This window comes from Aulonocara stuartgranti (assembly GCF_965226115.1).
Source record: "Aulonocara stuartgranti genome assembly, chromosome: 1".
NCBI classification, from domain to species: Eukaryota; Metazoa; Chordata; class Actinopteri; order Cichliformes; family Cichlidae; genus Aulonocara; species Aulonocara stuartgranti.
In genome coordinates this window covers 3919134-3936130 of record NC_138939.1, presented here as the reverse complement: position 1 = coordinate 3936130, position 16997 = coordinate 3919134, and the positions used below count along the sequence as shown (strand labels likewise).

The 16997-nt window shown below is 44.9% G+C and overlaps 1 protein-coding gene across 2 annotated transcripts in view; it reads left to right on the top strand.

The window, feature by feature from the left end:
• The window catches only part of LOC309714747 (neural-cadherin), a 335326-nt gene extending 321072 nt beyond the window's left edge, over window positions 1–14254 (top strand). The window contains exons 36-37 of one of the 2 annotated variants that reach the window (XM_082547420.1): window positions 11155–11309; window positions 12469–14254. In XM_082547420.1, coding sequence (XP_082403546.1) covers window positions 11155–11309; window positions 12469–13080 — 767 coding nt within the window. In that variant the 3' untranslated portion in view covers window positions 13081–14254. Of the gene's footprint in view, window positions 1–10637; window positions 10763–11154; window positions 11310–12468 lie in introns of those variants that run through there. The other variant, XM_082547421.1, reaches the window with a different exon arrangement.
• Window positions 14255–16997: the final 2743 nt, after the last annotated feature.

The following is a 16997-nucleotide window of genomic DNA, read 5'->3' as shown; positions in this document are numbered from 1 at the left end:
ACAGTCAGTGTGGGAGCAGCGGCTTCGCTCATGCGCGATTCATTTGCAGTTTGGACGCATAGGTGAACATCTTCTGCCCTGATAGCAGCTGGGGGAGGACTATCCTCCGCCTGTGAGCGCTTTGGCACGGGCGAGGTGCCCACGGCAGCACCGCTGCTTGTTGAGAGTAAGAGCGATACGCGCTTTCACGTCAAAAAGTCGTCATAAATAAGTCTCCAATAATACCAGAAAAAGGCGCCAGATTTGTCGCTAGACGCTTTTTAGAAAAAAAAAAGTTGCTAAGGGGTCTGAAAATTCGATAAAATTTGGCGACAAAGTTGGCAACACTGGATGCAAGTGAAGGATAACATGTTTAGGCTCGAAAACCAAAGTAAACCCATCAGAGAGAGAGAGCGAAAGGTTTAGGAATGGACAGATTTTACTGGACTATTGTTGGTCTCAGTCTTTTAACTTCAAATATTTACTGTTGTTAATTTTCACCTGGTCTTTAAGTCAGACGTCATTAGCCGTGTCTGGGCCCAATCTTTGCCACAGAGTTGAAAAACTGTCAAAATTTTTTCATCTGTAACAAAATGATCAGCGTTGCTGCATTACCAGGTGTAAGAATTAAGTTTAACATCCAGGCATCCACGAAAACACAATTTATTAAATGTAACAGAGTTAGAAGTTAGCAGGAAGTTAGCTCACTAGTTTCCACCTAAATATAATATAGCATGATCTGACTGAGAGATTTCTGAAACAATTCAAACGTACAGCTCTGCTATCACTTCCAACATAAATGAAGACAGAAAACTAAACAGCAGTGACGTTTGTAGGGTTACTGAAGTTGGGCTAGCTGGTATATAATGATGTGCTACATGATCGCTAGCAACACAGCTATGTTAGCATAGCATAAACACAGTGAAGCTGGAGGATGAACGCTAACTTTTTTCCACTCGATAAAAGTTAACGTGAAGGTTCCCGATGGTTAGGGACAAATGCAATCGCATAGCAGGATGCTGTAAACGGACCAAACTTCAGTCAGGAGAACAACTGAGATAATCCATCCACAATACGAGGTTAGTTTTAAAAACTGAGCTTTAAAATAAACAGTGGTAATAAAAACTGAGAGAGGCCGACAGTGATCACTGACTGTTTTTAGGAGCTTGTAGATTAAATAGAACAAGATGCAAAGCAATAAAACATGTTAAAAACACAACATCCTTATTAAACGCAGAGTAGTTTGGGCCCGGAAGCAGGATTCATCACGTCATCACTTAAAGACCGGATTACGATCTTTTCAAATTTGGATTAGTTTGATTGTTCTTACCTCTCAGCCATAAAAGGGTGATGGGGTATTGTCGTCACCCTGCTGGGCAGACACCTAACCATAATTATATCTGCTGAAAATCTAGACCTTGTATTCCAGTGAAGTTTTCCGAAACACTTCTGAATGCAATAAGTAGAGAACGAGGTGTGTCTGTTTATCTGCAGTGCATTCTCACAGTTAATGTCTGCGCCGACTGTTTGTGGACAAAACGCTGATTGCATTTATATTTTAACGGTACGTGGATCTGAACGCCCCCCAGGCCGCTTCGGATGATCTGAAATTCCACACTCGATGAAAGTGAACACTTCAACCCAACAAGAACAGAGTTCAGCGATCCAAGGTGCATGCTGATGTGTTGGAAAACTCGCCAGAATGCGCACAGAATTAAAAGTACTGAATGAAGCAAGAAAAAACATCTATTTTTAATTCTTACCTCTCCACAGCAAACGTTCGCTGTAGCTTCTCTGTCTGTTTGTACCCCGTGCTCCAAAATGTCCCAGTGTGAGGGTCTATTCATAGCCGCATCTTTATCAGAGCGCAGCTGAGATACGACTGCACCTCTATGACACCACTGGCACAATTTTTTTTTACAACAGGAGGTGGAGGATTAAAGAAAGGACACATTTTGATCAATAACAAGAGCAGTGGAGAGTGCAAAAGATACAAAGACTCGCTGAGCACAGTTACCTTGAGAAAGCGAACAATACAGAAAACTAAGCTAAGACATTGGACAGATACTGGCCTTGGATTAAGTGTTTTATTAACTTTCCACGCAGGGCTTTACTGCCCTGTGAGCTAAATGAATTACATTCAATAAGTAATAAGAATAACTTTGGGGGCCAATTTACTTAGTTTTTTATGCATGAATATAGTCAGTGTGGGAAGATTTGTATTACTACAACTGAGGGGCAGTTTGGCTTCCCAAACAGTGCCTGGAAATTCAGCGCCTGCAAGGAATCCATTATTAATGTTCAACCCTATCATTTTCCGGTACATGTAGTCATTTAACTCCAGGAACCAGAGGAAAAAACAAAAAGAACTCATTGCACCTGTGAATGTGTAGAGACGTTGTCTGCTGCATATTGGTACTGACCTTAAAATCCTGTTTAAAATATAGCACAACAAAAAAAGCAGCGAGAAGAAGAGTAGTGATAGATCAAGCCCACAGAGACAGATGGCTCCAGTAAGCAGAATTATAGTTTGATGAGGTAAAATCCATACTATATTATTGACCTGTGTTGACGTTCTCATAGACACTGATCTCATTGCAGGGCAGCTCGGATATTGATTGTCTGACTGGAAATCCCATTACGCACTCGCTCATTCAGTGCCATTTGAACTGCTGAAGGTACGATGGATATCCCTGCTCATCACAGAGAGTAGCGGCATGCCACCTCGCTGCACGCAGTCTTATAAAGAAAGTCGAGTTTTAAGGGTCTCTATGCCCGACATTTACTTGTTAGCAGCGCTTGTAACACTCATCGTGAAGCGAGCGACGGGCTGGAAGTGAAGTGGTTTAGGCGAGGTTTTAAGGAGCGTGCGCGAATAGCCCAGGGCGTCTGTTGAAGAGCCAGAAATAGCTGAAGGGTTTGACCTAACGTAGCGCTTGTTGTTAAAGTCCAATGGAATCAATAGACACAAACTTTAAAGAAGGGGTGGAGCGGCTGAGTGAAGAGAACCGTTAGAGGAGTTTGGACGGAGGGAGGGCGAGTTGAAGGCAGGAGTAAGAGTTAAGCAGAGAGAGTGAGAAAGGAGTGATGGTCAAAGACAGCACAGGACCTTGGAGGCAGTGTAAACAAATAAACACATAATCTTTCTTTTCAGGCTCGCTCTTTACTTTCTCCAGCACACACACACACACACACACACACACACACACACACACACACTGTCAGAAATACCGATCAAATTCTCCATTTCTTTGTTTGCCCTCTGGAGAAGACTTTGAACAGAGCAGATTCTTCTTGTACACCCTGACCTCCAGCTTCCTTGCTCACCTCCCCGTGGAGCTCACTCCAGCCACCTCTTCATACACACACACACACACACACACACACACACACACACACACACTTGCTTCTCAGCAGAGGGGAGCAGGAGAAACATAAACACATAAAGGCATAAACTCCACCGTCATAAACTAAGCAGTAACACACCTCTTATATTTCCAGATTATTTGCTTCAGTCTATAGAGGTTGTATTTCTCTTCGTATAGGCCTGTGCCATAATGCGAAGGATATTGATTAATGCGGTGGAGCACAGCAATCTCACGTCAGCTTAGGATCACATTTCTTTGTGTGCTTTGTCACATCTTTTCTTTTGTGCTGTGGGAAAAAGAAATGCTTAATGAAGCGTTGGTTAGCCTGCACAAATGTACGTGTAACTCATAGTGAAACTGGATTTCTAGTCGTTCATTAACCGCTCACTGTTTAAAAGCCTTAAAGCCTCTGAAAATGTGGGGGTTGGAAAAAGAGGCAGTACACTGTGAGTAACCATAACAAGCAAATTTCTTTTTCAAGGTCATCTCCTTCTGTAACGCTGGACCCCGTTTAGCTCTCTTACTACACTTGGATCACTTGCAGTCCAATGCACTGCCAATTTCAGCATGGTCCTCTAACGTGTGCAGAGAAATCATCTGACAGACGATCATCACAGGCGATGGGAGCTGGTCCCAGCACAAAGTTTAGGACTGTGCTCAAGGTTGTTTTCTTTTTGTATTTCACAGGTTTGTGCAACATGAATTTGTCTTTCAGGCTCAATCTGTCAACATTCATTCACCAGCTATTTAATTTTGTATCTATATTTATATATATATATAATCCACCCATTTCATGGTAGCAACACAATGCATTTTAGCATCTAGGCAACAAGGTTAAACTGAGTATCAGAATGAGGGGAAAAAGATGACTTAGGCAACTTGGTGTGGTTGTTGGTGCTAGATTCTGAGTATATCAGAAAGAAAATAACCAGTGGGCAGCAGTTCTCTGAGTGGAAATGTCTCGTTGATGTCAGAGGATAATGCTTTAAGCTAATAGGAAGGCAACATTTATCAAATGACCTCTGCAGTCGCCAAATCTCAATTGAATGGAGAACCTTTGGGATGTGGTGGAGCAGGAGATTCACATCATGGAAGTACAGCCAACAGGTCTGGGCCACATTTGTGATGCTGTCATGTTAATGTGGAGCAAAATCTTTGAGGAATGTTTCCAGAACATTTCCTGGCTACATAATGAAGCATTAGGTAGTTCTGGGCTTCACAAATGCATCCTCTGTCGTTACATTGTAACACCCAGGGTATCTCAAGATATAAAGGGCTGTGTTTAGTCATAGTATAAAGTAAATGTCATTTCACAGATATAATACCATCATATGCCCCAATCGTTTATAAAATGCTCCCATTAATATTGATTGATGTTGTCGTCAAAGTATCTATGAGCTCTGCTTTGTTTACATTCTGCTTCTACTACCAAACTAATGTTGATTATATAAAAATATATATAAAATGCCAGCCTTGCAGTTGGTGTATTTATCTTTATTAACTGCAATACTGACTCTGCTTTTGATAAACGGTGAAGTGAAACCTTGGAAAGTGGAAAATGCACAGCAGAGAGAGTAAATGGTCTGTATTTGTATAGCGCTTTACTAGTCCCTATGGACCCCAAAGCGCTTTACACAACCTGTCATCCACCCATTCACACTGGTGATGGCAGCTACATTGTAGCCACAGCCACCCTGGGGCGCACTGACAGAGGCGAGGCTGCCGGACACTGGCGCCACCGGGCCCTCTGACCACCACCAGTAGGCAACGGGTGAAGTGTCTCGCCCAAGGAAACAACGACCGAGACTGTCCAAGCCAGGGCTCGAACCGGCAACCTTCCGATTACAAGGTGAACTCCCAACTCTTGAGCCACGAGTGCCTGTTTAAACGTCTGTACCTGGAAATGTTTGTGTTTGGCTTCAAAGGTCTACTTCCATGATGGTATTCTATAAAAGGACATCTTTTTTCTTTTTACGTTGCAATTCTGATGTCCATCTGTGCAAAAATATGTTTTGCCATCAGGGTTCCACAGCCCACCCCTGTGTGGCCCCTCAGTGCATTAAAAGTAAATGTTTTAGGTCCACAAGAACAAAAGCATCTCTCACTACAAGGTCAGCTTTCAGAATTGGCTGCCTGCAACTTTGCCGTTACCCCAAAGTTACATTTCAGCTTTTGGGCTCAAAGCACAGGTGTTCAAAACAGGACTTCCAGGGAACTATCTGAAAAAGCTGCAGCACCAAACACATTGCAGATATGCAGCAGGAGTCTACCTTGAAGGGGAGATGTTCAGCCTGGTTCTGTAAGAGGTTTCTTCCTGTTAAAAACGGAGTTTTTCCTTCCCACCGTCACCAGTGCTTGCTCTTTTCAATGTATTATGGTGGAGTCTTTATCTTACAAAATAAAGGCTTCGGAGTGACCGTTGCTCTGATTTGACGCTGTATAAATAGAACAGAATTGAATTAAATTGCATTGAATTGAAACATAGCTCCACCGTGCTGCTGTGCCACAGGTGGTCAGAGTCCACAGGGCACCCTTATATTGTAAATCTTTAAAAACACTATCTATTATTTTGTCCTGGCTCTTGCTATTGTGCATTTTCCTCTCAATGGCCTTAAATCCTCCAGCCGTGTAATCTCATTGGCTCTGGGCACCTCCGGGCTGCTGGACCAGCTGCTTCTCCACATTGTTTCGACTCATTTATTGTTTCTGTCTTGGGGAAGCTCAGGGCACCTCACAGTAAATGAGGCTCATTGCAGTCAGGGCAGGGGGACTGAACCTGTGACCTTGTTTTTGCCAGTTCACTGTCTCTCGAACATGAAAGCAGCCACTGCAGCAGTCAGACACACGTGGGCTCTCCTGAAACAAAAGTCTTTTTTCTTTTAGCCCCTTTCCCCCTTGTTCTTGTTCACTCGCCATTAAAAGCCATAACGCCCATCTTAAAATGAAACAGCAAATCTCTTGAAACAATTTCGTCTTATATATCTGCCAGGCGCTGGAGTTGTGGTGAGGGGGGACAAGATGACAGTAAATGAATATTGATTTTTCCTCTCGTACTGTGCAGCTGGTTTCTGGCTGAGTGAATTTACTCTTACAGAGTTGTCAGAGGGTGGGCTGTTTAATGGGGTGTTATCAATTCACAGAGCGTTTGAGTGCTTTCTGTTGGTGTGCTTACATGATGCAGTGGCTGCTGGGTTTTAGTTATGATGTAAGAGAAAGACATTCAGAGTTAAAACGCAGGGGTTGATGCAGAAGAAGAGACCGTGCACGTTCAGATGGGTTTGAGTTGTTTAAGATTCCAGATTTTTCACGCTCGTGTCTTACCTCGGATTAATCGGATTTGAGCAGCTTGGGTATTTATAATGCTGCCAGTTGTTGTATGTGATTGCTGCTGTTCTCAAATGTGATTAAACACAGCTTTCTGCTGCTTTTGAAAAAAGAGAAGCAGATTTGAAGATAGCATATGTCTCTGTGAGTAATTCACTCAGTTAATGACGTCTGCTTGTAAATTATTAAATATTATTTAAACGCTGCACTCCAGATTCTACAAGTTGCCTCTTTTGCAGGAAACGTGTTTTGATTTGGTTGTTTGATTTGAGAGTGGCGGGAAGTGCAGCTGAATTAAAGGGAAAAAATTAAAGCGTTTGTGTGGGTGTAAAGCAGGTTAATATTATGGAGAGGCTTAGAGTAGTATTATCAAAGGCGAGAGGTGATAGGTATGAGACAACATACGGGGGATTTGTTAGACATTTGAAAAGGTCACAGCAACACTACAGTGAGAAAGACGCAGAGACTGTTTGAGCAGAAAATCCGTGTGTGTGTGTGTGTGTGTGTGTGTGTGTGTGTGTGTGTGTGTGTGTGTGTGACACCCAGTTCATAATAATCTTTATTTATCTTTGACCGGGCCCAGGTGAAGCTGCTCAGTTCGCTCTCTGCGTGAAACGAGCCCTTTCAGCGCCCCTCCCTTTAAGCCCACTAGCTAATTGGCTGCCCCTCATAAACAAAAGGGTCAAACAGCAGGTGGGTGGGGTTGATGTTCTCATAGCTATGGTATCTGGCAGGCATGCCCGGGATATTTAGGACAGCTTGAAGCTTGTGTTTCTGGCTTACAGCATTAGTTTCAAACTTGTTCTGGCATGCTCCTCGTCAGAAGCCAGAGAAAGGTCACAGCCCACAGTTTTCATCCATTATCAACAATGAAAAAAGGGTCTACAGTGAAACGCGGCATACGTTGAATTTATTTAGAAGTGCAAATTTTACAGCACGATAGCAGGACTGTCACCTCACAACAAGGTGCTGGGTCGGAATCCACCTTTCTGGGCGGGGTTGTGATGTTCTTCCTGTGTCGGTGCAGGTTCTCTCTGGCCTCCTCACACAGTCCAAAAAATGTTGTTTAAGTTAATTTGTGATTAGAAATAGGCTGTATGTGACTGTGTTGGCCCTGTGATAGACAGGCGCCCATTCCAGGATGTACCCTGACTGGTCCACCAATACCAGCTGGGACAGGTTGAATTGGATAACTGGAAGCCTGACCCTGACTGCGGTGGCTCTGGGGCCCACTCCACAGTTTGACAATCAGTGGTTTACAGGCAGTACCTCAAGCACAGGCACGAACAACTGACAGCACCTGCAGTTCTTCTATTGGCCACTAGGGGCTGTTCAAGCAAGTGTCCTGGTCGCGGAACACTGGACCAGCTCTTTATCCTCTCGAGGATACTTGAGGGTGCATGGGAGTTTGCCCAACCAGTCTACATGTGTTTTGTGGACTTGGAGAAGGCATTCGACCGTGTCCCTCGGGGTGTCCTGTGGGAGGTGTTGCGGGAGTATGGGGTGTCTGGCCCATTCCTACGGGCCATTCGATCCCTATACAACCGTTGCAAGAGCTTGGTTCGCATTGCCGGCAATAAGTCGGACTCGTTCCCGGTGGGTGATGGGCTCCGCCAGGGCTGCCCTTTGTCTCCGGTTCTGTTCATAATTTTTATGGACGGGATTTCTAGGCGCAGCCAAGTGGCGGAGGGCTTTCGCTTTGGTGGCCTCAGAATCTCATCTCTGATTTTTGCAGATGATGTGGTTCTGTTGGCTTCATCGGGTGAGGGCCTCCAGCTCGCACTGGAACGGTTCGCAGCCGAGTGTGAAGCAGCAGGAATGAGGATCAGCACCTCCAAATCTGAGGCCATGGTTCTCAGCCGGAAAAGGGTGGAGTGCCCACTCCGGGTCGGGGATGAGTTCCTGCCCCAAGTGGAGGAGTTCAAGTATCTCGGGGTCTTGTTCGCGAGTGATGGGAGAAGGGAGCCGGAGATTGACAGACGGATTGGGGCTGCAGCTGCAGTAATGCGGACGCTGCACCGGTCCGTCGTGGTGAAGAGGGAGCTGAGTGTAAAAGCGAAGCTCTCAATTTACCGGTCGATCTACGTCCCTACCCTCACCTATGGCCACGAGCTGTGGGTAGTGACCGAAAGAACGACATCACGGATACAAGCGGCAGAAATGAGCTTCCTCCGAAGGGTGGCTGGCCTCTCCCTTAGAGATAGGGTGAGAAGTTCGGCCATCCGGGAGGGGCCGCTGCTGCTCCACATCGAAAGGAGCCAGCTGAGGTGGTTCGGGCATCTGACAAGGATGCCCCCTGGGCGCCTCCTGGGTGAGGTGTTCCAGGCATGTCCCACCGGGAGGAGGCCCTGGGGCAGACCCAGGACACGCTGGAGAGATTATATCTCTCGGCTGGCCTGGGAACGCCTTGGTGTTCCCCCGGATAAGCTGGAGGAGGTGGCTGGGGAGAGGGAGGTCTGGGCCTCTTTGCTTAGGCTGCTGCCCCCGCGACCCGGCCCCGGATAAAGCGGATGAAGATGGATGGATGGATGGATGCCATGTTAAAATGTCCAGTGTAACAGCATTAAATGTTACAGTGTTAACACCTTAAATGTGATCAATTCTGGTTCCAAAACACTAATGACCAGAGACCAGAAAGCTAAAACCAGTGAGTGTGATTACGTCTGTCTTTTATATACAGTCTGTGGATTATTTTTATGTAGGCTGAGCTCACGAGCACCCATCATGACAGAAAAGCATAGTAGGTTCCCTTCAAGGTTAAATGTGTCAATGATGGGAGTGTAATTAATTCCAATAAGACATCAGGCGGCTAATTTTCCTCCCTCCCATTATCGAGGCCGGTATCAGTACCCTCTTAATGCCGTTTACAGTCAAACACTGTCAGCACTAAGTGAGCCGCCTATAATCCGAAGCATGTTCAGTGTCTACAAAGCCTGTCAGTCACATGGCTATAATTACCTCTAACTACAGTGATGCTAGCAGATGTAAAGGAATGAGGTTGTGAATAATTTTAAATTAGCATTTTAATTAGGTTCACATGTTTATTAGTCTTTAATTGAAAATCTGATTGTGGCCAGATGTGTCAGCCACTGATATGATGTTTAATTTCATACTTAATAACTATTTAACATGATAGAGGCGACGCTTCGAGTCAGCGCTGTAACTGATATGATTGTAATGATCCAGTTTCTCAGAGGTGCAGAATCAGGGAGTTTGTAAAATGTGGTTAAAGAAAAAAATAAAATGAAATTAACGTGCCCATGAAATAAAGTACGGCATTCATTGGGGGGAAAAGGTCAGCTATTGCACTTTTATTTCATTCAGCGAATAGAAAATACGGTCAAGACATTGGTGAGGAAATTAAAATTGTGTCCTTCAACCTTTTCATCAAAGAATCGCAAAGTTTCAGCAATCGCAGCTGTGCTTACCTTGGACCTTGTTAAGGTAATCTGCTTCTCAAAGCTCCTCCTGTGTTGGTTTAGTCTGACGGTATTTTCTTACTCACTGTACAGTCCAGCTGTTACTACAACAGCTTTATGAGGAAATCAGTAAGGCCACGTTGTTATCCATCCAATGGATGAAGAGATAAACAAACAGCCTCGCTTGGTTAAGATCCCTTTTACTCTGAGCAAATCAACTTCTTTGGCAGATGGTGTCCAGCATCTTTTATTTGTTCTACGTCTCATAAATGTTCTTTTTGACCCAGACTTTGATTTGTCTGTCCATCACGCTTAGCCGCTCTCTAATCTTTGCAGCTCTACCTGGAACGTCTCGTCCCTGTTGACACGGAGAGTAGTGTTTTGTTGCCTGTAATGAAGGCGCCACCTGAAGACCTATGAGGTGTTTGTTTCTCAGCCTAGAGGCTGACCTGCCTTCTAGCTCAGTTGGTCATGTGACCTCCTTTGTTTCTGTTTAAAGACATTTTTCGTGTGAAAATATTTTCATGAAATATGCCTAATTTTTCAGAAGGAGAATGCAATGCCCGAACTCGGAAAGGCCAAAGTTCAACAACCAAACAGCCAAATTCATCACTGTTTTCAGCAGCAGATCAGGCTTTTATCATGATAAACATCCAGCCTGCTCTGAAGCAGGTAACTATAGTGATCTAGCCAGGTGAGAAGAAGTACCTCACTAACCCATTAATCTCACTTTGTTCTGCACCCCCGAGGTTTCCCAAGGATGCACGAACTCACTCATGGCATTTTTGCCAATCTTGAGAAAGATTTTGACTGTCACAGAGATTTTTGCCAGTCCTTGAAATATATTTTGTTAAACACCAGCAGCAGAACACTTGTTAGATCAAACTCTGAAGCGTCACTTGATTCCTAACACGTATCACGTCTCGGCTCGCACTTTTCTCAAATGATGCTCAAGGCCATCTCCATCAAGAGCGCCTGTCTCTGAGGGCATATCTTGATTGAAGGATTTTAATCATTTAATTTGTAATGCTAATGCCTTCAACACCGTCTTGTCTCAACTGCAGTGCTGCTACTGGGCATTTTCCTCTACACTCGCTGGAGGTCCTACAAAGGGCTGAAAGAGGGCGTTTACCACGTCTCGGCGCATCACGACGGCTGGGAGGACATCCGGGAGAACGTCCTCAACTACGATGAGGAGGGCGGTGGGGAGGAGGACCAGGTACACCCCTCGCACGCTCACATGCATGCAGACTGTACCCTTTGCTGGGAAAGTTATCAAAGCAAATCAGAAAGAAACCTTTGTGCACACATACACAACTGTTAAAAGTGATGTTCAGTATGTAACTGCTACATCGCCACGTGCTTGCTTGAAGTTGAGATGTTTTAATTTTGATTTCAAAGACTTTTATTTTGGAAATTCTTAGCAGTGGATGTATGGCAGCAGCTCTATGATGGATTCTGTCAATTCAATTTGGAATAAAATCCTGCAGTGTGTGTGCTAGCGTTTTAATTAGGCCCACGCAAAATCCTTATCTCCTCTCCACCAGCCAATGTAACCCACAAGCACTCAACGGTACTTAAGAGCTTGCATAATATCACAGCTTTGATCGCAACAAACACATGTGGCTGCTGAAATCATTGCTGAAACACACACAAAGAGGAGGAAAAAACACTTTCATATAGAGATCCTTGTCTGGCCTTATCAGTACCCCAAAACCTTCAAGATTCTGTCCGTTACCTGCAGTCAAACACACACACACACAGTACTGATCCCCTATACACAGCAGCCACTGTGGTTAATTCTCTGGAGTCTTGTTTGAAATCGCTCTAGAGGAATAAAAACAGCACTCATCACATAATCAGTTTCACAAAGCGACCCACGCCTCCTCCTTGTGCATCATTTCTTCCGCCGCCTCCTCCTCCTACATCTTTTTGCATCTCTGCCACCCTGGTTACAGTTCTGGTGGAATCACATTAGTACCAAAGTGGCTGCTGCTGCGCTACATGACAAAGTAATGGCAGCTGTCTGCAGTGGAGAGAGGGAGAGAAATGTCCCTCATCTTGCTCTTCTTCTTCTTGGTCTCTCACATGCATACAGAGATATTTCGAATTACAAGTTTTCTGCAACAGTAAATGGAGACAGATTGGAAACTTAAATAGGTGGAACATTCACAGTAAACGTTGTGGGGCGAGCCGATTGTTTTTCTGCTCTCTTTTCATTTTTCTGCTTTCTCACTGTCACATTTCATTTTTTTCTGCCTCGTCTTTCTCCCCCAGACAATCAGTCCCTCTCTGTTTTTACAGCTCCTGTGCTAACTCAGACTTTTCATCTGCTTTTGTGTAAATGTGTGTGTGTGTGTGTGTGTGTGTGAGACCAGAATGCCTACGACATGGCAGAGCTGCAGAAGTCCCTCCAGCCGAGCCCGGCCCAGTCAGTGCAGTACTGCCGCTCTAGAGCCTTGCACCACCCTCCTCCTCCCCACCATCATCATCACCATCACCTCCTCCACCAGGCGCCCCCCGTCCCACCCTCTACCCAGCCGCTGGACCCCCTGAGCCGGACAACCAGCTCCACAACCTTGCCTCCCTCTGCAGCTTCCACTTCCTCCACGGCCACCACAACGACCAGTCTCCGCAGGGACGTCCCCCCCACCAGGCTGCCGGCCCAGGGCCAGGCCCGTCCCTCGCAGCTAGCCCGTCGTTCCCTGTCCTTCTCCAGCCAGGATCTGGCCCGCTACCTGTGCGAGATCATCCGCGATGCTGACCAGCATCCAGACACGGGACCTTTTGACTCCCTGCAGGTCTTCTCCACCGAGGGTGGGGGCTCGCCTGCCGGCTCCCTCAGCTCCTTCAGTTCAGCAGGGCTGGATGGAGGCAGCAGCGGAGAAGGGGGAGTGGAGGCGAGGAGGGAGGAGACGCTCGGGGAGTGGGGGCCTCGCTTTGAGAAGCTTCGGGCGCTGTACGAGCGAGCCGAGGCCAGCGACCTCTGAGCTCCAACACAAACTGATTGGACCCTGATAACGGGGCCGCCCAAAACAATCAATTAGCAGACGCTTGGCGGCGACTCAGGCTGGAAAAGCGAGAGACTGGCACTTTGCTGACAGCTGACACGAACTGTGTTGTATTTACTGGATGATGAGACCCGTCAATCAAAGCGGGGGCCTAAGAGACAGATGAAAGTGTCCCAATGAAAAGAGCCTGCCGCTCTGCACTCACTCTACCTTGGACGGCAATTTTGCAGGAGCAGACGTTATCAAACCTACAAGTCAGGTTAAATGCTTCAGAACGTCAGCCTGCACTCGGGCTACTCATCATGATGGAGCTTAGCTTCACTGTCGGAAAAATCTGTTCCAGTCACAGACACTAAAACCCCAAATTTCCTCGTGTGTGGATGAGCTGCCAGCTGAAGGCAGAAAATATGAAAATGTTTTGGCCAGGATTTTTTTAATACATACATACATATATATATACCTGAGCAACTCAATGCCACTAAATGTATTTTTAGCACCTTGCTGCTCTGTAAATAAATGTCATGTATTTCACACTGTTACACGATAAGTCAGTGAAGATGAGGTGGATCATACTGAGTAGCCCATCCAATGCAGTTTCACTGTAGTGGACACATCGTGTTCTCGCTGCCTGGCTGTAAACAGCTTCTGTCAATGTTTGTATGAGAAAAAAAACAAAAAGAAGTGCTTCGACCATCACTGGTTTCCAGGGTGAGATTTTTTTTTCTGGTAATGTGTCTTTTGCTAGGTTGAGTAATTCTGTATTGGTTGGGTGTTTCAAGTTTCAACGCTCCATGGGTTGTAAGACATCAAGCTTTCTACTTAGTACCGTGCCCGCGTCTTCATTTGATTTCCTATTCGCATTTGCGCTCCGCCGCTGCTCGTTCCTCCTCACCCGGGGGAGGGTGCACAAAAATTCAAACATCTTTGTAACAAAGAAATGCGAGTGGACGTGTGGACTGCGGGAGGGAGGAAATGCTCGCTCTGTTGCTCTGTTCCGTGCACGCTGTTCCTCTGGCATACCAAATGTGGCGGCTGCGAGAGACTATTTTAACAGATGCTCGGCAGAATACAAAGTACACAGAGCTGCCTTTCAAGGTGACTACTCAATAAACATAAATGGAGGGAAGAGGGTAAGAGATATTTATAAGGATTATATATAATATATATATATATATATATACATACAAATATATATATATGCTTGTGAGCTGTGATAGCTGTGCCATATGCAGTACACGCATCCATCTATTGTGTCTTGCTAAATTAGCACATATTTCTTGGCTGAAACATTAGGAGGATTGTGGGTAAGAGAGCTGCAGGAACATGTCATTGTGCTTTTGTTTGTTTTTTTAATGTCGAAACTGTGAATTATCCCTCCAGCTTCTCTCTCTCTCTCTCTCAGCTCTGCAAAAAACTAAACACTTTGTCTTAAAAGAACAAAAAGGCAAATAATAATAATAACGCAGCGAACGAGAGTCTAAAAAGGGCACACTTCCTTTCACATTTTTAAAACAAGAGAGAGGATTGCAGGGTAGGGGGCTGAATCAGAGAGCAAATGAGGGAAGGGAGTGAAGCGGAGGGAGCCCAGCCCTGTGAAGAGATGTCTCACCAGTGCACCACGGAGCACAGCGGCCCTGTGGGGGAGCTGCCGAGGGAAGAGATGCTGCAAGCAACAGTTTCCTGCATAACAGTTTGCTGCACTGCAAATGGGATGAACTTAAAAAGTCGTGTGCCCCCACCCACATGACCCCACAACCTACGATTCTCCCCAAAGTTCCAGCGTGGCTTCTTCTGGCGTTTCAGCCGCTGGATTCTGCTGGAAGCAGCAGCATCAGCAGCGCTCCCTTCATACCTTTTTTTCCTTCTATTTGTCTTCACGCTGGCAGAGCTGAGCCTGTCGGCAGAGAGCAGTCAAAGGGTAGTAGAGTGTGAAAACATGTCAGGCCACTAATCCTAATAGGAGCTGATGGCCCGCTGTCATGCTGGAAAAACCAAAGGAATGTGAGGAGTTTCCAAAAAAGAAATGAGTTGACAGAGGAGTCGATCCCCAGATTGCAGCTTCTTTTTCAGACAAACGCTTTCCGAGCAGCGGAGGCAACAATGCAGCTTTTATAAATAAGAGCATTTCCAGTCAATGATGCCTAAAAGTAAAAGACATGCTTATCTTTCAGGCAGTGGGGAGTTCCTCCAGAGTGATGCTTGTATGTTGCTCTCTGGAGAGCGTCCGAGCCTGAGCCCCACACACACAAGGATGAAAACACTTCATGCTTCACTACAGCTGTAAGGAGCGGAGATTCACTTCCCACCATTCATTTGTAGCATACGACGGCTTCTTCAGTGTTGTGTTCTGGGTGCAGACATGTTGTGAACAATGTTTTTACCTCATTTGTAAGTACAGAGATAGATACATTCAAATTATTGCTTTTTTTTTGCCAAGAAGAGCAGCATAGATTTAAAATGTGCCGCTTCAGAGAGAAAAAAGAAATCAAACGAACATATTTTTATCAACATGATGGTGATCAGCTTTTGACGGTTATTAGTGTTTTGTATTTGCTTTGATCTTTTTTTTCCTCCCCTCAATAAATTCATTTGCACCAGTGCTGAATCGTGACTGCGTCTGTAAAGAGAAACCGATGAACTGAAATGTGAAAAATAAATATTCCTGGCTTTGACTGACAGGGAAACAGCATTGTTGGGGGGGGAATTGTTTTATTGACACACTGCCTAATAATATGTGAAACTTCACGTATCCCTCCACCAGCATTGTGTCTGGCATGAGAAAGACTTTTAACGGCAGAGTAAACATTTACAAGTTTGGATGATTTTTGTGGCTTTACAGTAGAAAATGACAACACAGAATCACTTTAGTGGATTTTTTTTTTTTAAAAGGAACACCAAGCAAAAAGGAAAAATGACCAAAAGGCACCCAGATACATATTACAGTATTTTCTTTTTTCAAATAAACACAAAGAAACTGTTTCCACAATGAACGAGTTCAATGTTGTTTTAAATGAAGATGATGTGAGGACTCTTTAGGATAACCAGGATGTCTCCAATTATTACTGAAGAAAAGTTCTTCATCCAAATAGTGATTATTCAATGTAATTCTAACTCTAAAGGCTGGAAAACAAGTTAACTCTTGACTTTAGGGACTTCAGCAGCAACAGCCTCCATCAGACACAGTAAGTCCTCCTACCAGGGTATCGGTACGTCCTGGATGCTGCGTGCAGGTCATACTTGCAGCACGTCACTTGAATTAAGGTCAGGACTCAGACTTTCAAAAGCTGAAATCTACTCTCCTTCAGCCTTTTAGTTGATCTACTCGGCTCAGTCCCAAAATTGAACCCTCAAAAACTGAAAATGACATCACCTGAGTTCACGAGGGCTCAAACTGATAGAAAACACTTTGTAACATCGCGTGATGTTACAAAGCCAAAAGACGTTTCTTAAAAATTCCCAAACTTATGTTATTTCACTTATTTAAATGTTCTTTACAACTAATGAATTTTAAGGTCCAGTCTCATCTTAACATCTTTCAGGATCTTGTCTTAAAAAAGGTGAAGAGAGGTCAAACGATAGATCTGCTTTTTATGTCAGCCGTTAAAAGTAAACTAATTCGGTGTCAAAGCGCAGACTTCATTCCTCCTCGTTTCATGTGAACTTCTGTTTCCTGTACTTTTTGGGTTGTTTGCTCCACCCAAGACACGTTTAATGTCATACTGCATGAAGGGGAGGTTCTTGCCTTAGACAAAGTTTGCATGTGTCCTTAGGCAAACTGGAGATAAAGGGTTGAAAATGTCAGCCAGAGTCTTCATGAACAGCAGAGCGGCCCTGTGTCCTTGCTGAATCAGCAGTAATCAAAGCCTGAGTGCGGGCAAAGGGATCAAACCATCCTC